We start from the raw sequence: 27,128 nt of genomic DNA, 5'->3' as shown, positions 1-27,128 counted from the left end.
GAGGCTCAACACCTTTATTGGGCCACGGGGCGTGTGGCATTGGGCTCTCAGGTCTGATCTCCTGAGATAGGACATAATGGGCAGAGAAAGACAGGGCAGGACTGGTGCAGGCCAGCAGACAGCCTTCAGAAGGGACTGGCGGATGCATGAAGGGGGAAGGGGAGTGAGGGGCAGAGGCTACGGGAAACAGGCAGCGGGAAGACTCTGCAGCTCTCCAATGCTTGAGGGCAAGGTATATAGAAGGATGGAGACGTGGGGAGGGGTAGCCAAGGGGGCTTTGGGTTCAGAGTCCTTCTGTCCTGACCTTGGGAGAAGGGCTTTCACTTTCTAGAAAGACCCAAGTGTACCGTCTAGCTGGGACCGGCAGGGCTAGGGTCCTATTAGCACCACAGATGGGAGATGGGTCAAGAGATGGCGGAGCATGGCGGTGCTAACAGATCCAGCGGATGAACCTGTCGAAGAAGCTGGGCTGGGCCAGACTGTCAAAGTCTTTCTCCCGGAATATGGCCGCCCTGTCACCCAGGCTGATCTTGGTAAGCACGTCCATGTCCACGTCCCCGCCCACGGCGACCACGGTGGGCACCACGTTCTGCTTCCGCATGGAGTGCACCGACTCCTCCAGGCTGTCGTTGCCTGTGACACCATCCGTGAGGAAGACGAAGGACAGCTCAGCATGGCGCCGCGCCCCGCCCTGCGCCCCCCGCACCACGTTGTTGATGGCGTGCACAATGCCCGTGCCCACGTGAGAGAAAGAATTGAGGTAGGTGGTCCTCTCCAGTGCCTCATGGATGGTGGTCACATTGTAGGTCAGAGGGAAGGCCACCTGCTGCTGGTTCTGGCTGCCATACTGCAACAGGGCCATGCGGGCGTTGAGCGGGTCATCGTCCCTTCGCGCCAGAGTCAGGCGCCGTGACACCTCCTCCACGAAGCGCCGTGCCTTGTGGAAGTTCTGCTCGCCCAGCCGCTCCGAGCCATCCAGCAGGAAGACAATGTCCACGGGCCGTTGTGTGCACTGGGCCACATAGAGCTCTGTGGGGAAGATGTAAGGTGGGGCCCAGGCAGGCAAGGGGCGGCCAGCTTGAAACTCATCCCATCTCTGCACACAACTGGCTCACTGGATCCCAGGTCTTGTGACTTAGGAGCTTCACTTACAGCCACCAATGGGGCGGGGACCTCAACAGCACAGCTCCTTTGAAGTATGTCTACTGCTTCCAGGGGACTTTTTCTTAAATGCCCCCAAACTAGAGGACTAGAGGTCTGACCAGAGGCCAGAAGATTCATCTTTTGTCCCCAAGCATGGTCTCAGCCTCCATCAACCACCTCCGGGACTCTCAATAGCCCCAAATCTCCCTCTCAGCCCATGGTTCAGTTACTTACATAAAGGTCATTCTCTGGTGGGAGGGTCAAGTAAGTGACCTGGGGTCACTTACTTCTAAGTCACCTGGCCTGTCTGAACCATGTACCTCCCAGAAAGAGGAAGGACGCATGTGTCCTGGCACTCACTGTAGCCTTGGTATGCTGCTATATATCAAATATCTAGCAATATAGATTTGGTATGGCTGAAGCGATCCAAGCAGGCCTATGGTGGATTCGATGCTACCAAGAAGTGCCATCCACTGGTGGGTAGTCATCAGCCCAGACACACAGCACTATGGGAGCTGAGACCACACTTCACACACACACACACACACACACACACACACACACACACACACGTCAGAGACTACAGGCTAGGGCCTTGCTACCTATTCACCAGACATCCATCTCAGCTTTCCCCTGGGGAAGATATGTTCACTCAACCTATGTAGGCGACCATAACCCAGACGTTTGGGACCCCAAGGAATTGCACCAAGACCAGCCTGACTCCAGTCATGTATGACCAAGAATGCTGAGGCCGGATCCGGCGCCATAGTACCCACCCCACCTTTACCCCCATCGGTGCCTCCCCTTCCCTCCCCCTCGACTCTAGTGGTATGTGAGGGTCCGTCCCAGTGCACACTAGCCCAGCTTACCATTTGACCACAGCAATGCATAGTTACGAGTTCCATCTTTTTATAAAATGTTTTACAATCACTCACTACCTCTGGGTCTGAGCCCGGAGTCAGGAGTCAGGTAGTGCCCCTGATGGGCAGGGTCTTTTTTTACTGAGCTATTAGCCACATACCTTCTGCACCGCCCGCCATCCCTGGAATCTGTTCAGAATGTCCAGAAAATTTTGGGGAACAACTGGATTTCCTAGCTCTTCCTAACTGACTGGCCCCCTTACAGCTATTCCCACAAAGCCAGAGGCTGACAAAGAGTGCAGGCTGCTGGCGTGAGAACTGACCCTTAATATCAACATCTACAGGGCCTGGAGGAGGCCGGGGGCCTCTGGTGAATAATACAAGTAGTAGGGAGTTTGGGGACTCAGGGCTCTGTGCTCCATTTCTGTGGGGTTCCCTTCTTCTACCTGTGATCTCACAGCAGGGAGTCTGGTGCCAGCCTGCTCTGGGCAGTAAAGATGCCACCCTCCCAGGAGGATAAGCCTCACCCTGGGAGAGAGGGATACAGATGGGGTTGAGGATATCTGCCCAGCCTGATGAGGTCCCTTAAGCTCTGTCAGAACATGCCAGGTTCATGAACTTGCCTTGGCGGTTCATGACTTTGCAGTGTTCTTTGCTACTCCCCATACTGAGAGAGGAGGCTTTTATGGTTCTTAGTCAGGTGACTGAGGGTATCAAAAATCCTGCCTGCCATACACTCTCCTCATGATGCCTTCATATACAGAGATCAGGCTGGGAACACAGTCTGGTGTTTGGACAACACTGAGACTTTGACCTTGTGGGTGTGACAGTTGCTGAGACACATTAAGGCCCTTGTTACAGTCCCATGGTTTCTGTGAGCTATGATCATATACCTGACACCAAACATGGGGCCCAGACAGGACCAGGACAGGGGGACCTCCCCAAGTATTCAAATAGCACCACCCCACTGGTGTTTTGAAACACAGGACTGCTAAGCTGGACAGAGGTGGTGTGCTCTGCTGAATGCCCAGAAGTTTACATCTCAAGAACCTTAATATAATCCTGATGGTACAGTCCTTTGCCAGATGTGAGCTTCTGGGACTTAAGGTGGGCCTTCAATCACTGATGTCCTTGTCAAAAAGAAGAGGAGAGAAAAGTGGGGCGTGACAGTGCACACCTTTAATCCCAGCACTGGGGGTGGCGCTAGGGGACAGAAGCAAGCAGATCTCTGTGAGTTCCAGGCCTACAAAGCAAGTTCTAGAACAGCTAGGGCTGTAATACAGAGAAACCTTGTCTCTAAAAACAAAATGCAAAACGCGAGGAGGAGAAAAAGGAAGAGGAGGAAAAAGAAGAGGAGGAAAAGAAGGAGGAGGAAGAAGAGGAGGAAGAGGATGAAAAAGAGAAGGAAGAAGAGGAGGAGGAAGAAGAGGAGAAGGAGGAGGAAGAAGAGGAGGAGAAGGAAAAAGAGGAAAAGGAGGAGGAAAGAAGGAGGAAGACGAGGAAGAGAAGGGAAAGGAAAAAAGGAGAAAGAGGAAGAGGAGGAGGAGAAGGAAGAGGAAAAGGAGGAGGAGGAGGAAGAGGAAGAGAAGGGACATAGGGATACAAAGAAGAGTCTATGGGAAGACAGACGTGATGCTGGAGAGGCGTGCCCACAAGCCAAAGATGGAAGCTCTATCAGAGGCTGGAGGAAGCAGGAGGCACCCTTCAGAGAGTACTGTATTAAAGACATAAGACTTCCGGCCTCAGGAGTCGGGAGGGCAGGCTCCTAGGTTCCTACTACCTGAGGCCCCAGCTTGTGGCAGCCCTGGGAATCTCTAAGAAATGAGGGGTGGGCTCTGGCTATCTGCCCACAGTGAACCCGAGGCTTTAGCAGAGTGCCAGCACACTCTCTGGGTCCCCTGTGATATCCCTGTGCACCAGTTTAAAGGTGTCAATGAACAGCTGCATCCAGTCCTGCCGCTCGACCCCTGTGGAGAACTTGGCCCTCTCGGCGGTGTAGACCATCACGGCCACCAGCTGGGAGTAGGCAGCTGGGTTCTGTGTGAACTCCGTGGCGTTTAGCAACTGCTGGATCAGGGGGATGGTCTTGGGGAAGGTGGGGTCCGGACCCTCTTCCGTGCGGAGGAAGGTGACCGGGGGCTTGTTCCCAGGCCATGGTTCATCTGCAAGGGAGTGTCCAGAGAAGACTTTAGGAGGTCCAGTGGGTGTGGCTGGCCTCCAGGCCTCTGTAGGCCTCTGACCACGGACCAAAGAGAATAAACCCAGGGAGACAAGCAGGAGATGGGGGGATGGAGCAGGTGGTGGTGTCTGGCCTAGGCAGGAAGCTGGTGGTGCTGAAGACGCCCATAGCAAGCAATGCAGCTAAGAAGACAGCCCAGTAGCAGTTTCAGGGAATCCACAGAGCTCTAGAGAAACTCAGTGCGAGCATTAGTGCCCAAGCCCAACTGAGAGATGTGCGCGTGTGCTGTAAACTTCCCCAGATGGTTCTGCATCTCCACATCCCTAGGACTAGCCGGCTCCATACAGCGCCCACAGGCAAAGCCACAACACTAACCTTTTGGTCCCAGAGTTATGATCTGCTGCCCTAGCACCCATCTATAAGGGTCCGAGACTGAGTGGTACAGGTACCAATGGAGAACAAGAACCTCCTCTCTCCCTCCTTCCTTTCTCTCTCTCCCTCATCATTTTGTCTCTGTCTCTCTTTCCCTCCCTTTCTGTTTCTGTTCTCTCGGTTCCTTTTCTCTTCATCTCTATCTCTCGTTCCTTGTTTCCCTCCCTCCCTCCCTCGCCCTCCCTCTCTTTGACTATTCCCTCTTTCCGGCTCACAGTGTCTGCTGGAGTGGAAGTGGTATGCCTATGACTCAACAGATGTCATGGCCAAACTCACTCCCTTTTCTCTGGTAACCAAGGAGGCACGAGGAAACTCAGATGTGTCCATCACAGGGCCAGGACCTTGGGCTGGGGATGCTCTTGAGCAGTGGTTCTCAACCTTTCTAACACTGAGACCCTTTATACACTTCCTCATGTTGTGTTGACCCCATAAAATTATTTCGGTGCTACTTTGTAACTGTAATTCTACCACTGCCATGAATCCTCTTGTCAATAAATACCTGTGTTTTCCTATAGTCTTGGGTGGCCCCTGTGAAAGGGTCATTGGCTACCAAAGGGGTCGTAACCCACAGATGGAGACTCGTTCTAGAGGCTCTTCTTTTTCCGTCTCCACAATCCACGCTCAGGTCTCTCCACAGTCTTTGGTACCGTGGCCATCACTAATTTTCTTCCTATAGTCTTGACCTTCTCAGGCACTCAGTAGCCCCTAATGATGGACATCATCCCCGACCCAGAGCAGGCCCAAGGTAACCAGGCTTCTGGGTCGACGGGGCTAGTAGCTACTTGACTCAGAGGGTCAGGGCTAGGTCAGAGTTGACAGTGTTGTTGATATTCATATCAGAACTGGACACAAGGATTGCCTACCCAGGACCTCGTTTATAAAGACATTGTCTAAGGTCACTATGCCCCTGCCCCCATCACTGTGTCTAATTTACCTTGAAATTTCATATAACAGTAAATGCAGATGTACTTTATAAGGTCTGCATCAAGGGAGATGCAGAATGTGGAAGGGACCTTGTAAGGACCTCTATGCTTTGTGGGGTCCTAAGACCACAGAGGAGGTTAAGATCCCTATTTCCTCTTGATCTTGGCACCCTGCAGAGTTGGGGTGTCCAAAGGTGCAAATTGTCTGATCTTGCACCCCATCTCGGAGCCTCTGCACCCTATCATCTAGCGTCACCTTATACAAGCCAGACACAGATGTCACCAGAAAGGAAGATGCAGAGACAGCTCTTCGGACACATAAGACACGAGGCACTCAATCAAATTCAGCAGGCATAACTGAGGTAGCCCATGGGCAAAGTCTCAGAGACGCAGGGCTTTGTCAATAATAGAAAATCAGCACAGTCGACCATTGCTTTCATAGCTAATGAGGACTCGCAAGTTGTCACCAATAGAGCAAGCATGTGACAAGATCCCATTCCGTTACTCCCTGATACCAAAGTTCAGCAACTCAAAGGGGGAACTTGCTACACCATAAAGACAGCCCCGGAAACCCAAAGCTACAAAACTTGTGGAGTAGAAACTGGAACCTTTCTGACTGTGATCAGGAGCAAGACGCATAAATGAAGGTCTAGCTTCTGTGCTGGAGGGGTGGAGTCATCTGTGGAATCAGCCTCCCCTATACAAACCTCACTCAAGGCTCTACAATACTGGGAATAGAGCAGGATACCATCACCCACCAAAGTACAGCTTCACCTAAGAGCCCAGTCAAGGTGCCAGGAGCCAGGGTTGAAGGTGTGGCTGTAAGGTCTCACTGCAGACATGACCCCTAGTCTTTGACAGATACGAGAACTGGCAACTTGAAGCCAGTGCTTGGAGCCCCACACAGTCCTTCCCAGATAACTTCACTGGGTGGCTGAGGCCAAGGCCTGCCCTGAGTGTGTTTTCTTGGTAACCATCTCTGTTTGAACAGTGTGAGACCCTGACTCCCAGGCTACATGGTCCCTTCCGTCAGGTGGGCTCTGAGCCCGTGCACATGCTCAGTGGGCCGCCTTGTCTTTGAGAGGGATTAAGGAACAGCTGAGGCTTTGTAGGGAGATGTAGCTACATAGTACAGGCTATGAGGATTACTAGCTGAAGCCCATCTCCACAGCAGCCCTACCATGCCGAACTGGTCTAGAGCCTATTCAACACTTCTGGACAAGTAGGGCTTGCAGAGGGGAGCCTGAGGCCCCAGGACATCCTCCTGAGGCTCTTGCCCAGGTATTCTGCAGCAGCATCTCAGGGAGGCATTGTTAGGGACCCTCAGCACAGTAGGGACACCTCCTACCCTCCTTTGGGAATAGCAGCTCTGGTTCCAGCCTCTTACTGTGAAGGTTACAAAGGCAGCTGCAGGGTTAGAAGCAAAGCTATCACCTGCTGGTGGGTATCACTGTGCTTGTCTCCAGATGTCTAACACCAGACATTCCGCCCATCAGTCTCAGGGCTTTATCTTTTGACCAGAGCTTGCCAGGCCTTGGCAAGTAGATGGCTCTAACTATGTCTGCCCACCATGGAGCCCCTGGAAACCCAGGAATGAAAGGAAGGTTAGGGAGGGCCTGGCTCTGTGGACTAAAAGGAGACTTCAGATTCTTGGAAGAGACTCCTTTTGTGCTGAAATGCCGTTTTGGTCAGTGGCCAAGAGCCAAGCACTGCCAGGCTAGCAGTCTCTGCCCAGATGGTACCCTGCAGATGCTCAGGATGACACTACACGCTCTTAGGAGCCAGTTCTCACCCTGAGCCTCTGCCCCTACCATGCCAGGGGTGAACGTCAAGGGTTTCTCCCTAAGGAGACGCCTCCGCATTGACAAACCCTTGAGGTTGCACAATTCCTGTTAGAATGGGAAGGATGCTGGGCTGCTCTGCTTGTCTGGGATTAGGGTTTCAGGTACCCCAGTTACCTGTTTGGCAGGGAAGTTCTGGACACACAATCTGAGGGTCTAGAAGAGAGAAGAGAGATCAGGTCTCTATTAGTTCCTGGCTGGGTTCTAGATAGTCAGCCTTCTCGGGGTAAAGGCCTGGGTCCCATCTCTCACCTGGACAAAGGACGTCTTCCATGTCATCAATGAACTTCTCGGCCACCAGGTCAGAGAACAGCGTCATGTTGCGCACCTGCTGCGGCTTGTCGCAGGCGATGGAGTACAGGTTCTCACTCTCGTGAGTCTCGTGGAACATGTCGCCAATGCCGATGGCCGTCACGGTGACATCTCGGTCACACAATGCCCGAAGATTGAGGTCATCATCTCGGGGGTCATGGCGCCCATCCGTGATGACCACTGCGAACACCCGGGTCTTCTGGCGCCGGCTCTCTTTGATGAGCTGATTGTAGGCAAACTTGAGGGCGGAGGGCGTCCAAGTGCCACCAGCGATCCATTCGAGGTTTTTGACAGCCTCCTTGAAACTGGACAGGGAGTTGACTCGCTCGTCGTCCAGCCGGATGGCCTCAAAGGTGCCCTCGTGGCTGTACTGCACCACACCCACACGTGTGCCTACAGGAGAATGACAGTGTGAACAGCGTCCACCATGGCTGCGCCTCCCGGAATGAACCATGGGGATTCTGGGTAGAAGGAAGGTTCTTCTTGCTACTTTGTTTCCAGCCCAATTCCATGGTAAAAGAAAGCTCAACTCAATCAGTTAACAAAACAAGCTACAAGCCTAGGTTGGGCAGATCTCCCACTACACTACTCTATTTCCATCTATATTATTCCATACAACTCTCGGTTTCTGCAGGCTGTGAGCTTCCCTCTCTGCCGCCTTTCCATTGAGTTCCTGTAGCTCCTCCCCTTCCTGTTTATCCCCTCCCCTGCCCCCCCCCGTCGCTCCTCCCCTAGTCTCTCAGCTCCTCCCACTTCCTCCTGCCTAATCACTGTCTCAAGCCTTTATTTGAAAAGTTAAGGTAGGAAGAAGGTTCACAGGTTCTGGTTTCTACCTCAGGGGTCCTCCTAGGTTTTCACTGACCCGTTTCAGACTTGGGGTCCTTGGCAATGGCGCCCAGCCGGTTGACCACGTTGATGACAAAGTTCTTCTCCAAGGTGAAGTTGGTGTAGCCAATACTCTCGGAGCTGTCGATGACGAAGACCACATCCAGGGCGCCGCAGCGCTTCTCACAGTCTGGAAGGGCGTGCAGGATGACGACATTGGTGAGTAGGGAGTATGAAGACGTTTAGGGTACGGGCCCGGGGATACTGTGAGTGAGCCACCCCTCCAGCGGCCATGCACACATCCCAGTGTGCTGGGCCAACTCACCACAGCACCCACAGGTCTCCCTCACGTAGGTCATGACGTCACATTCCTGAAACACAACCCCCGTGGGTGCATTTAGACAGGGCACACCTACTGCTTCCTCAGGGCTTCCATAGGAATCCCTCACCCCGTTTGCTGATGTCCATGCCATATATAAAGTAGAGCTGGATACACACACATCTCCAGCTTTGCCCTCTGACCTTACCCATGCCAACTACACCCAGTGACCTCTCTCCTATGGCTTTGACCTTACCAACTTGACCACTGCTGACTTTAACTGAACTGGACATAACTCTTGCCAACCTTGATTCATCTTCTGACCTTGTCTCTGCCAATATCAAACCTGTTGGCTTTAACCTTTGACCCTAGGCCTGCTAACTTTGCCCACTGAGCTCATTTTCTGACTTTGCCCTGGCAAGCCCTCTGTACTTGATGCTCTTGGTCTTCTATTTTTAAAAGAGAGGACACTCTTAAACAGGATCCTGATTCCACAATAGGTGACACCTACCGTGAGACCAGGGTCTCCTGGAGGGCCGGGTTCTCCCTGGAGGACAAAGGATGACAGTAAGACGTGAGGCTTCTCAGTCCAAGTTGCTCCTGGTACCACCAGTACATACTGACCCACGGGCCCACTAAAGGCAGAACCAGGAGGCTCCATATACATTAGCCTGGTTGGCTTGAGAGCTATGGGCTTAAGGAACAGAGCTAGGCTTACCTCAGGTCCTGGGATTCCTCTTGGCCCCCGAGGGCCAGGCTCACCAGGGGGACCAGGATCAGCCTGAGGAGAAACAGGGAAGTAGGCTCAGTATAGTCCTGGGAAGCCTCTCTGCCTCATAGGAGTATCGATTCCCCTGTCTCTGCTGGGAGTATAGTGGGCACGAAGTCCAGCATCACCTACTCCATCCCAAGTCTGGTACCACCCTGGCAATGTCTTGAACTGTCACTGTCAGAGCCTTGTAGGCAAGAGAAAGTAGAAGGCCTTGAGGAACTCAAAGGTGATATTGGGATAACTCACATTAAGACATCCAGTGGTCATCTGGGCACTCTCATATGTCCAATCTGCCTACCTATCCATCCATTACCTGTCCACTCACCTACCATTCCTTCGATGAACTGCCAACCCCATCCACCTGTCCACCCACCGCATCTGCTATCCACCGTTATATGTGCTGTCTTGCCCTCTCTGTTCTTCATGCATTCCACATGACACCATCAGCACACCCAATGATGCCAGGGATATGGAAATGAACATGATATGGGTCTAGCCTGTGTCACTGAGCCAACAGGCAGTGCCAGCTGAGGACAGTACGGAGAGTAGAGGAGGCTTCTGAGCCTGACCGTTCCCTTCAAGGGCTGGTGCCAGGCAGGCTTGGATAGTTCTTCAGTCATTTTAGGCCCTCCTCACGTGCCAGCCCATTGCCCAGGACATAGGATGGTGACACTCACCGGCTCCCCTTTGTCCCCCTTCCGTCCGGGTGCTCCTTTCAGACCAAAGTCTCCTCGGCCTCCCTGTGGCACAGGACACATGTTAGCTGTGGGCGGTGGGTAGTATACACACCCCCGCCCCACATTACGAGACCTTCCTCAGACTAGCAAGGATTCAGAGGTGCCACAGAAACCACGTGTACAGTTGAACATCTCTTAAGGATGCTGGGCATTTTCAGGGAAGCCCTGGGTTTCGTTTGGTGCACAGGAGCTACACCACTCAAAGCTCAGACAGGGCCCGGGCGCCAGTCTTGGGGCAAGGAAATGACCAAAGGAGGAGTCCCACAGCGGGCAAGGCGTGTGGGACTTCTACAACCCCAGTAGGAAAAAGCTGATTGAGAGAAAACCACTAAGTACCTCAGGGCCTGGTGGGCCGGGCTCTCCTTTTTCACCCTGCAAAGCAAGCAAAGTTCTGACAGGTTGCTCTGCCACAGACCCCAAGTCTGCGACAGGCAACGAAGCCCACCTTGGGCTAAGATCACCCCTTACAATTTCTTGGATATCAGAATTCATATAGGAGCTCACACACACCTCAGGCAAAAGCTGAGCCCATACATGCTGAGCCATGCTGACCCAATGCTGAGCTATGTCTGACCCCTGGTATCTCCTGGTGCTGGCTGGATCTACCTTTGTACCAAGTGACAGGTGACCCCCATCCCCTCCCCATTCCTAGTCCCACAGCAAGGAACTCCAATAAGCCCCACCCCTCTCCTGCAGGCTTTTCCTGGGAGTTTTTGTCCCACGCCAGACTTACGGGTGTCCCTCGGGGTCCTGGGTAGCTGAATCCAGGCCTTCCAGGATCTCCCTGCAGGGGAAGGTTGAGTTAGTTGGAATGGCTGACGGGAAGGAAGTATGCGAACAGTGCAGGGTGTTTGGTGTAGGGTGGGGCCGAGGCTGTGAGCCTAGCCTTGCTAGCCCCCCCCCTGGATGGCGTGTATGTGAATGATGTACCAGATAACCCAGGGCCTGTGGCACACATGAGAGGCCACAAGGACCATGCAGTACCCACATGGCCGTCCATCTCCCAGGACTCTGCCGTCTTTCCAGGCAGGTCATTGCTGGGGAGGGCATAGGAGAGGCTGCGTGGTCTCCTACTGCTCTCCATGCTCGGGCCCAACCTCCTGCCCTGGCCAGTCTCATTAGCAACTGGGAATAGGAAGTCTGAGGGAGACCTCTCTCCTCCAGGGTCCCAAGCTTTTCCTGCCATCCTCTTGGTGGCCACCTCCACAGGCAACTGCCTTGGACCCCATCCCACACTGCCAAGAGGAAGGGACTTACCTTGGGGCCTGGCTGTCCCGAATCTCCTCGAGGCCCAGCATCACCAGGGTCTCCCCGAGATCCCTGAGGGCAAGAGAGGAGTCAGAGCTGACCTAGTCCCCCGAAATGGTGACGAACTTAACTTGATTTGACCAGCTCTGAGAAGTCGGCAGGTCTTAGCAGCAGGGCCACCCCCTTGCCTGGGGCTAGGGACTGGGAAAGGTAGGCAAGGAAGGGTTCGTATTGGGTAGGATAGGGAGTGGGTCTGGGGGGTCTGGGGCAGAGTGGGGGTTTACAGAACAGAAGTGGGAGGGACTTGGGGAGTCAGGATGAAGAGTGGGTGGGGGGAGTGTTAGAGAGAGAGTGGAGTGGGGAGTCAGGGGCAGGTGAGGAACAGATGGGGTAAGGGGCAGGGGGGAGCTCATGAAGGATTAGGGGAAGAGGAAAGATGGAGAATCACGGTCAACATGGGAGCAGGTGGGAGGGGTGGAGGGCAGGGTGGACAATGGTTAGAGGCTGAGAACAGATAAGAGGTGGGTAGGAGCCTGAGGGCAGGGCGCCCTCCAGGCCTCAAGGCTTCAAGGGTCCCGCTACTCACCTGCTTTCCTGGTTCCCCAAGAGCCCCCTGAGGGCCTCTGGGTCCAGGCAAACCTCTGTCTCCCTGCAAAGAAAGGAGTAACAGGTAAGAGGATGGGTGCTATGGCCTAATACTGCACCCACAGAGTCCTAACATCAGCCCCGTGGGTGTTGTGGTTCAGGGTGGGATCAAAGGGCACTGGACCCACGGCCCTGCAGTGGTCTTGCCATGGCTGGGTCTGTGAGAAGGTTAAGTGAGGTATTGGGCATAGATCTCTTCAGCTCCTTCCCTCCACACATTTCCCATCCTGAGTGTAGCCCTCCGCCCTGGCATCTGCCACCTTCTGCCAAGCCTACCTTGGCTCCTTTACTGCCGACTTCTCCAGCCAGGCCTCGCGGCCCCTCAGGACCAGGGTCTCCCTGTGAGAAGACAGGTCTGGTGAGGTTTAGGCTAGGGAACAATTCTGATCCATCTCGTCCAGAAGCAGTATCAGGGGGTGGAGATAGGATTCGAGGAATAAGTTACCCAACCCCTCAGGACACAGACAGTGGTATATGTCAGAACGGGCGTACTCTCCAGGCCTACAGCCGAGTCCTGCTGAGGCCACTCTGAGGTAGGGACCATAACCAGCTCAGAGGAAGGATCTTTCACCAGCATCCTTGAGATATATAGCAGTGGGAGCCTACAGGATGCTTATGTCTGCAGTGGGGATGTTCTGTCGCTATATACCACAGGCATAGGGTGGGCGGTGCCCTTCCAGAAGCCTCCGGGACAGCTGGGTGTGGGCCTGCCTCTCTGAGGCTTACCCTTTCAGACAGTACAACGATTCCCACCCCTGTCAGTGGTTAGGACCTCAGAGTTTTGTTCTTCTGGGGGATGGGATCAGCCCACCAGCTTTATGGAGATATTCCAGAGCGGGACCCTTTGCTCCTTAGAGCAAACTTACCTTCTCTCCCTTTGGACCATCACTGCCCGGGCTGCCCTTGGTCCCTGGGTCTCCCCTGCGTCCCTGGATGAAGGAGGGATGTCACTGTGGGGAGAGCCATGTGGGCCACTTCTGACCCTGCTCTCCCTTAGGACCCTGGGGACCCTGAGCCTGGTAGTCCCTCCCCATATCCATCTGGGGCTGTGGCTCTATTGTCACACTGCTGCTGTGTCAGGGTTGTCCCAGTTAAAGACTCAGGTGTGTGTGGTGGTGCTTCTGGTCAGGTTGTAAGATGTGGCTTGGACTGTCAGCATGGTCATTCCTGCTCCTTCCCTGACTGGGCCTCCTCAGACTGTCTCTTCTAAGGATTAGCCTTGGGGTGGGGTCCTTACCTCGAGTTCAGCCCTGGGGGAGCCTTGAAGAGGTGGGGGGTAGCAAAAAGGCTGATTGGAAATAGAGGGCTCTACGTATCCCCAGTACCACTTATCAATAGCCTCTCCTCAGATCTGCTGGCCAAGGTGGTGGGTGGGGCCTGCTCCGGGCAGAGAGGCGTAGGGTGTGTGGGTGCAGGATAAACTCACGGGCTCTCCTTTGGGTCCTCGGGGTCCGGGCACTCCCTTGCCTCCTTTCACTCCTGGACTGCCAGGAGCTCCATTGTTGCCTTGATATCCCTGTGTAAGGCAGGAACCACTTAGCATGCCGGGCGTGGCTGAGGAACGTGCAGGATCTAGTGTGCAGTGGCTCCCTCAGCCCGTCTCCCCATCCCTCCTCACACCCTGGAGGGCATCGGAAGGTGCGGACGGTATCCTGGGCAACCGCAGTGAGCAGGCCAGCGACTCACCTTGCTTCCTTTGTCGCCAGGATCTCCTGGGGGTCCCCTGCGTCCTGGGCGGCCAGAGTCCCCCTAGGAGAGTTGGGGGTGACATCAGTTTTGTTTATGGACAGGGGCCGGGCAGTGGGGCTGGGGTATCTAGGTTCTTCTATGTTCTTGGTGCACACAGGATTCCAGGCATAACGGGGCCTTGCCAAGGTGCCCGAGAGACGGGCCCATGAGCCCAGTGTGCAGTCTGCTGGGGTCTCTGGGAAAGGAGCTCTATGTGAGGGATTGGTCAGAGTGGGATGTGGCTTAGGTAGGAGCTCAAGGGAGAAGGGACAAGGACAGCTCAGGTCTGGGCTCCTAGGGGAGGGCTGCCTACCCTGTAGCTAAAGGTCTAGGGTTTCCAAGGGCAAAAGGCCACCAGGGCCTCAAGGAATAGGAACTGCTGTGAACAGTGACTCGAGCTTCCCTCAAGGTCTCCGAGAGTTTGGAAGGAGAGGTGGGCAAGCTGTGGTCCACGTGACCTGCTCTTGAATAGTGAGCCTGAGGCCTGGACCTCCCTGCTAGGTTTTGCAGCCTGGGATGTCCCCTCACCCAGGTCCCTAATCTAAGCTGGCACAGGGGCCCCCTCTCCCCCAGTGCAGGGATTCCTGAGGGTAGTGACCCAGCCTGCTCTCTCAAGCCATAGCTGGCCAAGTCCTTACCTTGGCACCCTGGTCTCCTTGCTCACCCGGGCTTCCAGCTTCTCCCGGGTATCCATCGGGGCCCTGTGGGAGGTGAGAAAGGCTATTGGGATGCTTGAGTCCCTGATAAATGCCGCCACGGGTGGGCTCTGCTCCCCTCGAGCCAGGATCGCTGACAGGGACCTCCAGCTGCTGCTCATTCTGGCTGTGAGATCCTGGCTCTAGAAGAGCCACACCTAAGCCTAGCTGTCAGAGATTCGAACTTCCAAGTCTAGGGCCGTGAGCTTCACCGGGCCTGGCCACCACACATGTCATAGGCTCCTGGGGGGGGGTCATGACCCCAAGAGTAGCAGAGCTCCAGACATGAATGAGGGCCAAGCAGGGAGAGGTTGGGCAGAAGAGAGACTCCAAAGACTTGCTTCCAACTCTGCCTGGTATCCATGTCCCCTGAATGACGTCTCATGTCACCTGATAGGCAGCGAGGACAGGGTGGGGTGGGGGTGGGGAGTTGCTCACCCGACTTCCGGGGTCTCCCTTGCAACCAGGAGGCCCGATGCGGCCCAGTTTGCCCTGAAAGGAGAAGATGGAATATCAGAATGTAGATGGGGGTTGGGGGTCCATGCAAGCCAGTGACAGCAGCACTCAGGCCCTTGTATGACAATGTCTAGGTCGGCTGCGCACCAGACAGAGCACAGGAAGGTGAGGTGATTCCCATTTTGCTTCATTCTGTCTCCATGGAGACAGAATCCTAGGACCAGGCCAGGTGCACGGGTGTGGAATGTCCTCACCATGCACATGTGTATATGTTTATATGTCTATATCTGTGTGATTATAATTATGTGCATGTGTGGGGGTGTCAGGGGTGTCTGGCAGCTGGGGCATGGCTGGCAGCAGCTGGGGTGGGGTTGGTGACTACCTTCTGTCCGTCTGTTCCATTCTTGCCAGCTAGGCCGGGCGCTCCCTGGAGAAGAAGAACAAAGGCGCTGGTTAATCCCATCCTTGTTCCTTCTGAGCAGAAGGGCGGGGCACGCCCATCCTTCCAGACTTACCTTCCGACCATCCGATCCAAATTCACCCTGTGCGGGAGGAAAGCAAAGTGTTGGTTGAGGTCCCCAAGCTTCACAGACACTGCTGTTTTTTGGGTGCAAATGAAGACACTCAGCCCAAACACGAGGGCAGAACTAAGACCCGTAGCGAGGAACCAGGTCTGCCTCCAGCAGCGTCCTGCAGGCTGTTGTGCTATCGGGTGCACGGAGTGGCTATGTCCTGTGCAACATGGCGACCTACCTTCTCTCCCTTGAAGCCAGGCACACCCTGAGGGCAGAAGGAGAAGACAAGAGTGTTATCAGGGGTGAGTCGGCAGGTGTGATGGAGCCCTGGACAAACAGACACAATGGACAGCCACGACCCAGCACCGAGGCCGGACACCGTGGCTGCATCATGCCTGGAAATTGTATGTGAGTTCTGAAAGCATGCTTGATAGAGGAGGGGTCAGACCAGATACATAGTTTTGGGGTGACCTTCAAACTGTAGGAGGTGTTTCTCTTCTTTGGCAACAGGAGTTGGGCTGTGATTACCCCCCCCCAAGGGGCAGCATGGGGATCTGCCCCCAAACTGATCCCCCTCCCTCTCCCTTCCCCCATCCCAGCCCTGGGTAGGGAGGGAACTTGCCTTGGGTCCTGGGAATCCGATGGGACCTTCGATGCCGGGGTCTCCCTGTGAAGAAGGAACAAAGAACCTTGGGTATGTTTCCAGCCCTAGGTGCAGGGAAAGTGGTTGGGGGGGGGGTCAAGTCCAGGGGTCAGGGGTCAGAGGTCATGTGGGGAGCTTACCTGTCGTCCTTTCTGTCCAGGCTCTCCTGGCTCACCCATATTGCCCTTGGCACCCTAAAAATAGAGGATGGGGAGAAGGGTAAATTGAGGCATGGGAACCCTGCCATTTCCTGAGAGAGGTGGTATAGCAAAAGCTGTTGGCCCCTCCCTAGGCGGGAACATCTTGGTATGGGATCAGTTTCCCCAGAGGGACCTGGTGGCCTCCCACAGGCTCTGATGACGCCTCTGAGCCTTGATAGGCAGCTCTCCATGATGCCACTTTGAAAATAGACAGAGCAGCTTCTCAGCTGGGGGCGCTGGTGCTGGGACCTCTGTACCGCAGCCTAGAGCACAGCTGGTGCTTCCAGCCTGGCACTGACGGGGCCATGAATTCCTCATGAATGGGATGGGCGTGGGTAAGGTGTGGACTGACGGAACCAGGAAGATTGGGCCTTTGGAAAACCACATAAAATTAGACTCCCTTGGAATTAAAGTTTTAACCTTATATCGGGGCCTTACTGAATAGATGCGCTTGCTTATTAATTTTCTTTAACTTTAAATGCAAAAGGATGGAGAAGGAAGAAACATGAGGTAAAAGAGAAAGGAGGGGGGAGATCAAGCAGAACAAGTGGTCAGATATCCTGGTGGGTCTCAGCTGTGCTCTGCCCGGAAGACCCCGTGGCATCTGTCTCCCAGGGCCCAGATCACTGCTCCACGTGGCAGATTCATTCTCAGCGGTCACAGGGTGGGCATTCTCGTGGCCAGGAGTGGCTGGTGCAGGCGACCTCTCACCAGCTGTAGAAGCCCTCACTGTACTAGCAAAACCCACTTCAAGTGACTGCTCTCAGCTCGCTCCTCTCCTCCTGGTTTCTGACACGCGAATCCTAAGTTTCAGACGCCGTGGTAGTATAGTTGGAAAGGACTTATTTTACGCAGGTCTGTTGTTAGAAAAATGTCAGGCAAGCATCCCAAGCAGAATCCTTAAAGCCTGGAATTCAGTCAGCCTCCGCGTGGATGCCTCATGGTAGTCGGCAACCACGTCATTGACAGGAATGGATTGTGTATATTATTTCCCCGTGTGAGCACGCTTGCTCATTTCACAAAATTATTTTCAGTGGCATATCTTAATAGTGTTTTAAACATGTCCTCCTTCTCTCGAAATATCATTCAAAAGGAAATGTATAAAATGAGAATTTTAGTTTCTCCAAGTTTGGCAGTGCCGAGGCCGTCCATGGCCGGCTGGCCTTTAATGTGGAATTCACGCAGGGGCTTTCTAAAATGTAGGCCATGTGGTCTCCAGGCATCTTACCTTCTGTCCTCGGTAGCCCTTGGGTCCGTGCGGTCCAGGAATCTCCAGACAGCTCACCTTGTAGCACTGAAATGAGGTGGAAAGATAGCAGGTCAGGTTTGTGGGGCAGATCCCCAGCTAGGGACAGACTGGGGACAGGTATAACTTTGGACTCTCAGAGGAAGTTTGCAAACACTTAAACAGATAAGCAAAGCTGGAATGAAGGATCAGATACAGGGTACTAGAACTGGAGCCAGTATTTAGTTAAGTCATCTAGCCACATTCTGGTTAAGTGAGGCTGAGCTAAACCTTCTGGATAAGCGAGGCCAAGTCAAACAATGACAGAACCAATGGTAAAAAGAACCAGTGAGCTCTAGTCATGGCTGGGCACCATTTATATTATAGGGACTGATTTGCCATTCTTTTTGTTTCCATAGAAGGAGTAGGAAGGGACTTTGGGTGCCTCATCCCCTTTCCCACAGGGACACAGCACCTTCCAAGGCTATGGGACCCCAAGACAGGCACATGGTTTCCAGTCTGGGTTCCATAAAGACCCCCCCCCCACCCCCTAGTCTGGTACATGACTCAATTTCTTCAGAAGTCATGTGATTGATAGCTAATGCTCTACCAGCCTCCCCCTTGCCCTGGGGAGGAACTAAACAGCCTGGGTTTGATTGGATGAGACTGGAGTTTCGCCCAAGCTTCAAGAGTCCACCAACAGAGCAGGTGAACTTCAATCCTGTTGCTGTTCTGATCTGTTGAAGCAAGGCCCTGGGAAACCAGGAGTGGAGCGTTGGTCCCTCCGCTGGGTCAACAGTCTTGTTTGCCAGCGGGTAGCATTGGTTGTGCTGTCGTGACAGGGAAACTCACCTCTCCATAGGCTTCATGTTTCTGCAGAAAACAGAGAAACCCAGATTAGCCTGAGCCTAGGGACCTGTGTGCCACTGTCTGAGTCTGGGAGGGGATCATGGGCATGAGAGGACTTGACCCCAATCTCCCTTAGCTGCCTTATTCCCAGAGGGACACACTGGACTCCACTAGGGCCACATTGGTGGGTGGGCAGTATCCTTAGCCTCTACCTGAACCACAGATCCTCACCATGACCTTGATGATGCGGTTGATGGTGTCCTGGTCAATCTCTGTAGAGTCGGGCCGCATGGTGGCGTAATTATTGCGGTAGAGCTCATGCGGGGTGTTGGCGATGTCCCTCAGGCCTTGTTCATTGAGGTTCCTGTTAGGGGCCACAGCAAAGAGCCGGATGCCCTCCTCACGGGCACGCTCAGCCTGCATCTTGATGCCCCCGCAAGGACTGCCCGTGACGTGGCCATCAGTGATGACCACGGCAAAGTTGACCACATCCCGGCCCACATGCTGCCGGATCTGCTGTGTCATGTTGGCTAAGGCACAGTCGGTGAAGGTGCCCCTGCGGAAGGAGCGGATGCCTTGCAGGCTCTTAGTGAAGGAGGCCCGGTCGCTGCCTGGTGGGCTGAACACCTCCACCTGGTCAGAGAAGTGTAGGCCACCGTAGCGCCAGCTCAGGGCCACCTGGTCCAGGTAGAATTCATTCTGCAGCTGGCTGATAAACTGCGGTACGAACTGCTGCATATGATAGAGCAGGCTGTCTGTGGGGGACTGCATGGCCACGCTCTCCGAGGTGTCCAATACGAAGTACACGTTGATTGGGCAGTCAGTTTTCTCTGGAGGTGGGGAGCAGGGTGGACATTGGACCCATCAGGGCATGCCCGGTGGGGGCTAGGATGTGAGCCCACCCTTACCCTATAAGTACCACTCTCTCCCATCCAGGTACCTGGACAGTTGTTGTTCCGGTCGGTGGTGGAGATGTCAGGTGAGATGACTTCCTGTTGCTGGGCATGGAGGACCCCCAGGAGCCCCCCAAGCAGGAGCACAGATAAAGAACCCTGGAGCATCTTGAGAGTCGTCATGTACCCTGATGTCCTGCAATAAGAGGAGGGGCCATTATAGACACCTTCCCCTCAATACACAACACTGCCCTTCCAGGCTAGCATACACATAGTTTGTAATCCCTTGAGGAGACAGGGTCCTCCATGCCCTATGTTGTTGCCCACCTCCCATCCAATGGGGAGCCATGCCTCTCCAATTCTGTTGTCTGCAGAGCTCAGATCTAGGCTAGACTCAGACATCCAGCTCTTCTCTGTTTCCTGAAGTCGGGTACACATAGAAGGGCCCATTTGTGTGTTGGGGACCCTAGGGAGCAGTGTCTCTTCACACATCCTGCCCCAGGAACTTCACAGGAAACAGGAGGATGGAGAAACATGCCCATTTTGCTCAGGCAGTCCTACCCTCAGTGCGGGACCCTGGGCATACCCCTCTCCCTGTAGTCTGGTTCCCCTTCGTGTGGGGCATTGGGATGGACTGAGTGGAGCCAGGTCTAGTCAGACACAGTGATCTTTTAGTATGACTCTCCATTAGATGCCGGTAGATTGAGGGCAGCCTTTTGCCCAGTGTGAGTGCAACGAGACCACTAGACAAGAAGCAACACAGATGCTCTGGAGGGAGGGTGATTGTGCTCCCAGAGAGACTCTGTCTGAACCTGTTATCTGGGAAATTGCATCAGTCAGAGAAAGTCCTCCATATTTCAGATGTTACATTATTATAGTTGAAAAAATGAAAGGAATCAGTGAGCAGTGTATTTGATATTAAGGATGGAAGAAATCAGATAGGACACACACACACTTGTAATCCCGGCAATTGGGTATCTGAGACAGGAGCTGTGAGTTCAAGACCAGCTGGGCTTCTTAGCAAGATCCTGTCTCAAACAAATAAATTTATTCCAAAGAGATGAGATAAACTATACCCAAGTGATTGTTGATGCAGACGGTAAGAACATCCAAGGGACAGAGAATAGATCGTGGAAAGTAATGTAAGCATAACAGACAGGAGCAGAAAAGACAGGTGGCCTCAGGAGAAACAAAGAAATGATAGAGGGGCCTTGTGTGGAAGATCATGAAAGGAAAACAGAATTAATTAGGCACACCCATGTGCAGTATGTGAAGTCCACCAGTTGGGAAATCTAACTTGTAATGAGAATTCTAAAACTATCCCCATGGTAGGGTGGGGGTGGGGGGAGGAACAGACTCCAGAAAACACCTAAAGGAAAAAAAAGTCATTGGCAGTTATAGAGACAGCTGCAGGTGTTCCAAGTTAACCTCCAGTTTTCACCTCCTGGTACTCATATGCTAACGTAGTCTTCTCACAACAAACTGTGCTGCTGGACAGTGGACAATGCTGTGCAGCTTCTAAGGGGGCGTTTATGTGATCTCAGCACACGGGAGATGGAGGCAGGAGGCTCGAGAGCTCAAGGCAAGCCCTGAGCTATAGAAAAGGCCCCCGCCTCATAGAGCAAAGCTAAAGTCACAAACACTTTGATGGACTTTTACTGGGTGGGTATGATCCTAGAACCATGGTACCCATGAGGTCCTATTGATATATTGATATAGAATATTCTTCTTTGTTTTTCTATTTTAAATGTTAAGGTCTGCTTTGTCTGATGTTAGCATAACTAACCCTTCTCCCTCTGGCTCTTTGTATGGGATATCTCTTTGCATTATAGCATGGTTAACCTTTTTAATTTTCTCTTTAGAGCTAACGTGAGTCTCTTGCAGAGAACGTGAAGTGGGGCTGTTTTTCTTTTTTAAAAAAAGATTTATTTAATTGTTATATTTTAAGTATACTGTTGCTATCTTCAGATGCCCCCAGAAGAGGGCATCAGATCTTGATATGGATGGTTGTAAGCCACCATGTGGTTGCTGGGATTTGAACTCAGGACCTTTGGAAGAGCAGTCAGTGCTCTTAACTATTGAGCCATCTCTCTAGCCTCTGTGTTATTTTTTGTAAAGCCTACTCCGATGATCTCTGTCTCCTAATTGTTGAGTTTAATCCAAATTTGTTAAAAGAAATCACAAAGGGTGTCCCTGTTTTTGCATCCATTTTCTCTATGCCATACACATCTGTGTTCCCAATTTTTCAAATAACAGTCTCCGTTTGTGTCTGGTGGATTTTTTTTTTTTGTAGTGAAATGTTAGATACACTTCTCATTTCTTTGGTATTTGTTTATTTTTTTTCTTTTGGCGGTTACTGAGAACTCTGTATTTCGGTTCCTAAAATTGAAAATGTTTGAATGTGCACCAATTTAATGACATACAATGTCTCCACCTTTAATATCTCTGTCCCCACCCCTTTCAGTTACCAGTATCATAAAATTCCATCCCAGGGCTGCAGAGATTGCTCAGTTTTAAGAAGGTGTACTGCCCTTGCAAGAAAACCCAAGCATCTATGTTGGGTGGATCACAACTTCCAGTAACTCCAGCTCTAGAGGTTCTAATGCACATACATGCACTCACATGAATACACACACACACACACACACATACACACACACACATACACACACACTCTCTCTCATATACATCACACATACACAAACACACATGCACACACAAACACATATACCATATACACACACATACACATATACATACCACATACACATACATACACACACACACACACTCTCTCTCTCATATACACCACACATACACAAAACACACATGCACACACATGCACACACATACACCATACACACGCACACATACATACACACACATACCACGTACACATACATACACACACGCATACACAAATACACACACATACCACACACATACATATATACACTCACACACATACACACATATACACATACATACACATATGCACATACATACACACATACATACACACACATACACACTCACCCATAGACTTACACACACACTCACACACACGTAATTTTTAAAAACCCATTTTCATAAGTGTCTCTCAGTAACTCAGTATCTGGCTCCAGGACCTCCTATAGACACAAATCCGATGGTTAACTAACTCACAGCTTTCCAGTCTCCTCTGGTCGCATCACTGCTTTTTGTATGTATGACTCCAGCGTGGAGACAGAGAAATAAAGCAGAGAATAAAGTTCCAGCCCTTTAAGTACTTGAGAAGTCACTTCATCAAGAGGGGAAGAGAGTCGCAGCAATGGAAGACACAAAAACGCCCAGGCCGACAGCATTGCCAAGACAGGCACCCTAAGGAACATCTTAGATCCCAGTAGAACCGAGTTAAAGGTTAGTAACAAGGGGAAACTGGGACATCATAGCATTGTGGAAATTAAATACCATGCTCTTAAAACAACCAGCAAGTGAAAAAAAATACAAAGGAAATAAGAAAAGACTTAAAACAAAAACTGATAAGAAATTTCTAAAACCCAGCAGAATCATTTCCAAAAGGGGAGGCACACAGCTGTCAGAGCTTACACCAAGGAAGAACTCAGGTCAGCAACCGGGTTTACAATTGAAGGCACTTGACAAGGCACAGCAGTGTAAACCACGACAGCCAGAGAATGCTAGAGACGAAGAGAGGACACACAAGACACAAACTAGGAAAAAAAAAAACGGAGAAAATCTATGAAATGATCCCATTCTTAGAAAACACAAGTATTTGGCTAGATGAACAAAAAACTTTTTGAAGAAAACTCAAATTAATTATAGATGAAAGTTGAAACCTAATAACCAGTTTGATGCACTTATTTAATGTTAAAAACAACTGCAACACAGGATTGGGGGTGTGGCTCAGTGGGAGAGCATTTGCCTACCATGCCCAAGTAAGCTGAAACTTATCTTAGGTTTGAGCCCTGGTGCTTGAGAGTGCATGTACACACACACACACACACACACACACACCATGAAACCAACCAATCAGAAAATGACAAGCAGTGGGGACATAAAGGATTTTGGGACCCTGTGCACAGTTGAAGGAAGTGTAAGCTGGTGACGTTGGTATCAAAACCCTGGAGGCATCTCCAAAAATTATAACCAGAACTGCCAAATAATATACCTCTTCCATATCTGGGACCATCTTTATGTATTCAAAGAATATATATGTATATGTATTATACATATATACATACATATATATATATATATATATATATATATATATACATACACACATATACTAAACACACACACACACACACATAGTCATTTTACTCCCTCTCCAGGGTCTCACCACATAGCCAAGTTGGTTTTGCTTTTGTTTTTTTTGTTTTGTTTTTTAAAGTGCATCTATCAGGAACACGGGAAAATCGTAACCAGGCAAATTACCATAAACCTGCAAATGGCCAGTGGTCAGATAATGTTGTGAAGTCAAGGCGGAACAACCCCAAGCATTGCACGCCATAATGGGCAGGTCGGCAGAGAGCAGATGGCACGTGTGCCGCCCAGCTTCTCTGGTGGTTAACAGGCAGTGAGTGAGCCTGCTCCCCTCAGAACAGAGCCCCCCACTCCCTAGGCATTCCTGCTGCGTGGACTAGGAAGCTACTCCATGCCTAGCTATCATGTGTCTTGGGTCTCTAGTGGGCACCCGTGGAGATGCTGTCCACAGTATGGACCAGCTAGTATTGAGGAGGCTGGCTGGGTTCCTAGGTGTGCAGTACTCCACAATCCCTGACTCTTTGTGGGGGTCTCTAGATTCTTAGGTGTCATGAGTGGGCAAAAGAAACGCAGCAAGGCTGGCTCATTGAAGTGTGGATCCGTGTAAAAGGAAGAAACGACCCCAAACTCACCATCTGTATTCCAGAAATCATGCTATGCCCATTGTTCTAACCCAGCGCTCGGGCTGTGTCTTATCTAGAGCTCCCAGAATCCCGGCTAGCTGAAACTGGTAGGTGCTTCTAAGTCGAACCTTATTCTGAGAACCGCCTCTAGGAGGGCGGGTGTGGCAGGCATCCTATGCTAGAGCCTGCAGAGGCCCTCAGCCCCTTCTTATCTTGGATTCTGAGAGTTGTATCAGAGCCTCCCCCCCCCCCCCCCATAGCTTCCATGTCCCACTTAGAGGCCTCTCCAAAGAAGAGCTGACTGGATTTGCTGGCAAATCAGGGCTGGACAGGAAGGAACCCACCCTCCAGCTCACGAGCTGCCCTAGAGGCCGCAGTCTTGACTACTCATTCCAAGGGCCGTGCTGGCTTCCCGACACCATTTCATTGGAAAGTTTTCACTGTCTCCAAGACTGATGCTCTAAACCCCATGCTCAACCCCTCCTATCTGGGATCACCTGTTCCCTGGGACCCTAGGTCCAAGCCCAGCCTCCAGCCTCACCTCTTCCCTTGAAAGGGATCCCAGACACCTGTGATACCACCAGTCTTTGTGAGATAGAGCTGAAAATGCCTTTTTTTCTTTTCTTTTTCTTGATATGTGTGTGCTAGCCTCGAAGCCAGAGCTATTTAAATGGAAAAAGAAAACCCATCTACTTAATCTGTCCCTTGTAGGTATCTTGTCCCTCTATGGTCCTTGTCCTCAGGTAAGCATGGGGATATCCCCAGAATACCCAGGCGTCGTGAGGGTGTTGGTTGACTGACTATAGGAGTGTCTCTGAGGTTGCCCCCTGTGCTCTGGGAGTCCCAGGGCTAGGATAGAGCTGAGAGTGACAGACATTAAAGTCCACCCTCATGATTTCTCAGTGCCTGCCTGGTCTCTCCTTATGCACAGCGTTGAGGTGTCTCCTTGAGAGCACCTGGCTTGCCCACCACTGGGACCTGAGACTTCCTTCTCTGCTGCCCACCGAGTACCCTTGAAATCCATCTGAGGAACTGGTTCAAAAGTAGCTGTTATCCTCCTTTCCTGTGAAGTCTACCCTTCCCTAAGGGCCTGCAGAGAGGCTAACCACGGACCTGTGTCCAGGTTCCAGTCACAGCGTATCTTCCTATTGAGGCAATTTCCTTAATCCTTGGGAGAAAACTCAGGCCTGCTAGAAATGGCCATAGGTCTGACCTGATGCCAGGCACTCTGAGGACTGGGGAAAGAGGTGGGTATCTGGTCCATCAGCGATCAGCAGAAAGCTGTGGAGTCCAGAGTAAGAAGAAACCTGTACCCCAACCAGGCTCTGTCGGACAGAGGCCTAGGGGCCACCTGGAGACTAGAACTTGGGCCGGACCGTCGGTTTGGGTAGAACTGTGCTCATCTTAGACTCCTGAGGTGCAGCCCCTGAATCCTGTTCCCCTTCTCTCCGGGTGTCCCAGCTGGACACCATGCGAAGAAGCTTACCTGACTTGGAGAGGACGTCTGGGTACCTCCCAAGGACAGCCCGGGTCCTGACGGCCCGAGGTGCGGGCGCCGAGTGGGTAGGAGGGAGGGGACCCAGGCGCGGCCCGGGATCTAACGGGAGGGGACCAAGCCAGGGGCCTCCCACTTTAACTCCGTCCCGGGCGGGCGGGCGGGCGGACTCCTGGAAAGCTCGACCGCTGGGGGGCGCTGTGGGCCCGCGGATGGGCGGGGTCAGCGGGTGGGGCTGCTGGAGCGACCGAAGTGGGGTGGGGGAAGGAGCTGGGGGAGGGGAGGAAAGGAAGGAGAGGGGAGGGAGCGGCCAGGACGTGCAGCTGCGTTGGAGCTGGGGCGGCTCTGTACTGTAGTGTCTGGTGACTTTTTTATTTTTCCTACCAAGTCTCTGGGCTCCAAGGTCTCCCAGACCTTTGCCCAAGTTCCTTCTGACTCTTCCTAAATAAAGAGCCCTCCCCTCCCCCAGCAGGAGCTACAGCCATCCTGGTGGGTTAGGGGTGCCCCACCTCTGAGTATTCGGACTGAAGTTGGGCAGGAATGTGGGGTTGGGCTTTAAAGTGTAGAGAAGGGATACAGTGGCACTGAATGGTTATCCAGACTCTTGGGGGCGGATAGGGCTCTGAACAGGCAAGAGGACCGGAGCCCTGACACTGGTAAATAACCTTTTCCTCCAGAATCCCAGAGGTCGGCTTTGAGCGGCGTCTGCTCACATCCCTGGCAGGGTGCACAGGCGGGCTGTGGCTCGGGTCCTCACTTTACAGCCTGGAGTAGGTCTTGCTCTGAAAAGTCCAGGCAGGGATAGGGAAGGAGCTCAGTTCAGGGCCGTTCTCAAGGGTGCAGGAGCAAATCTCCCATCTAGCCCCCCTCCCCCAGTCCCGTTCTGTGTTCTCCCCGTCCCGACCTCCCCATCCAGGGAGCAACTACTTTTGGTAAGCCCACACTGCTGGAGGTCCTTGTCTTTAGGACCTTCCGGCCTCTGTCCACTGAAGCCTTGTCCATCTCTTTCTTTTGGTGTCTCGCGCCTGAGAAGATGGCTCAAGTCACCTTCCACAGTGTCTTGTGCCCTGTGCCTAAGCAGCGGCTGAGGAGCAGGGTCTCTTGTAAGGAAGAGGAAAATACCATTAAGGCGACCTCTTGGGAGCTGAAAGCTGTCCCTACAGGTCCCAGCCTGCACCACTTGCAGTTCCTAGGACCTGGAGCCCTGACCGATTCTTAGCAGGACAGCATCAGTACCAGCCTTTCATGGCCAGTGCCAGCTATGGCCTGCTCTGTGCTGGAGGGCTTTATGAGAGGGCAGGAGG

At 52.5% G+C, this 27,128-nt stretch overlaps 1 protein-coding gene across 2 annotated transcripts; it reads right to left on the bottom strand.

The window, feature by feature from the left end:
- Positions 1 to 25,968, bottom strand: Col6a2 (collagen type VI alpha 2 chain). Of its 2 annotated transcripts, none has more exons than XM_052163505.1 (28): positions 25,816 to 25,964; positions 19,488 to 19,636; positions 18,779 to 19,377; positions 18,551 to 18,571; positions 17,702 to 17,767; positions 16,414 to 16,467; positions 16,253 to 16,297; positions 15,869 to 15,895; positions 15,631 to 15,657; positions 15,498 to 15,542; positions 15,098 to 15,151; positions 14,603 to 14,665; positions 13,923 to 13,985; positions 13,663 to 13,752; positions 13,103 to 13,165; positions 12,513 to 12,575; positions 12,178 to 12,240; positions 11,601 to 11,663; positions 11,077 to 11,127; positions 10,680 to 10,715; positions 10,284 to 10,346; positions 9,553 to 9,615; positions 9,346 to 9,381; positions 8,841 to 8,886; positions 8,553 to 8,705; positions 7,631 to 8,083; positions 7,496 to 7,534; positions 1 to 1,029 (listed from the first exon to the last, which is right to left on the bottom strand). In XM_052163505.1, the coding sequence occupies exons 2-28, from the start codon at positions 19,621 to 19,623 to the stop codon at positions 431 to 433; spliced, it is 3,081 nt and encodes a 1,026-aa protein (XP_052019465.1). In that variant the 5' UTR covers positions 19,624 to 19,636; positions 25,816 to 25,964; the 3' UTR covers positions 1 to 430. The 2 variants fall into 2 exon arrangements, with proteins under 2 accessions (XP_052019465.1, XP_052019466.1); XM_052163506.1 differs by lacking the exon at positions 1 to 1,029 and adding an exon at positions 2,031 to 4,165 and having other exon boundaries at positions 25,816 to 25,968.
- Positions 25,969 to 27,128: the final 1,160 nt, after the last annotated feature.

This window comes from Apodemus sylvaticus, chromosome 19 (genome assembly GCF_947179515.1).
Source record: "Apodemus sylvaticus chromosome 19, mApoSyl1.1, whole genome shotgun sequence".
Classification (NCBI taxonomy): Eukaryota; Metazoa; Chordata; class Mammalia; order Rodentia; family Muridae; genus Apodemus; species Apodemus sylvaticus.
This window is presented reverse-complemented; position numbering and strand designations above follow the sequence as displayed.

What these genes read in the sequence shown, in the direction of transcription:
- Col6a2 (XM_052163505.1), bottom strand. Translation starts at nt 19,623, where the DNA reads ATGACGACTCTCAAGATGCTCCAGGGTTCTTTATCTGTGCTCCTGCTT. An exon ending in ATGGAACAGACGGACAGAAG is followed by an intron (nt 15,152 to 15,497) that starts GTAGTCACCAAC and finishes TTCTCCTTTCAG; the next exon opens with GGCAAACTGGGCCGCATCGG. An exon ending in GGACCCCAAGTCTGAAACGG is followed by an intron (nt 8,084 to 8,552) that starts GTCAGTGAAAAC and finishes ATTCTCCTGTAG; the next exon opens with GCACACGTGTGGGTGTGGTG.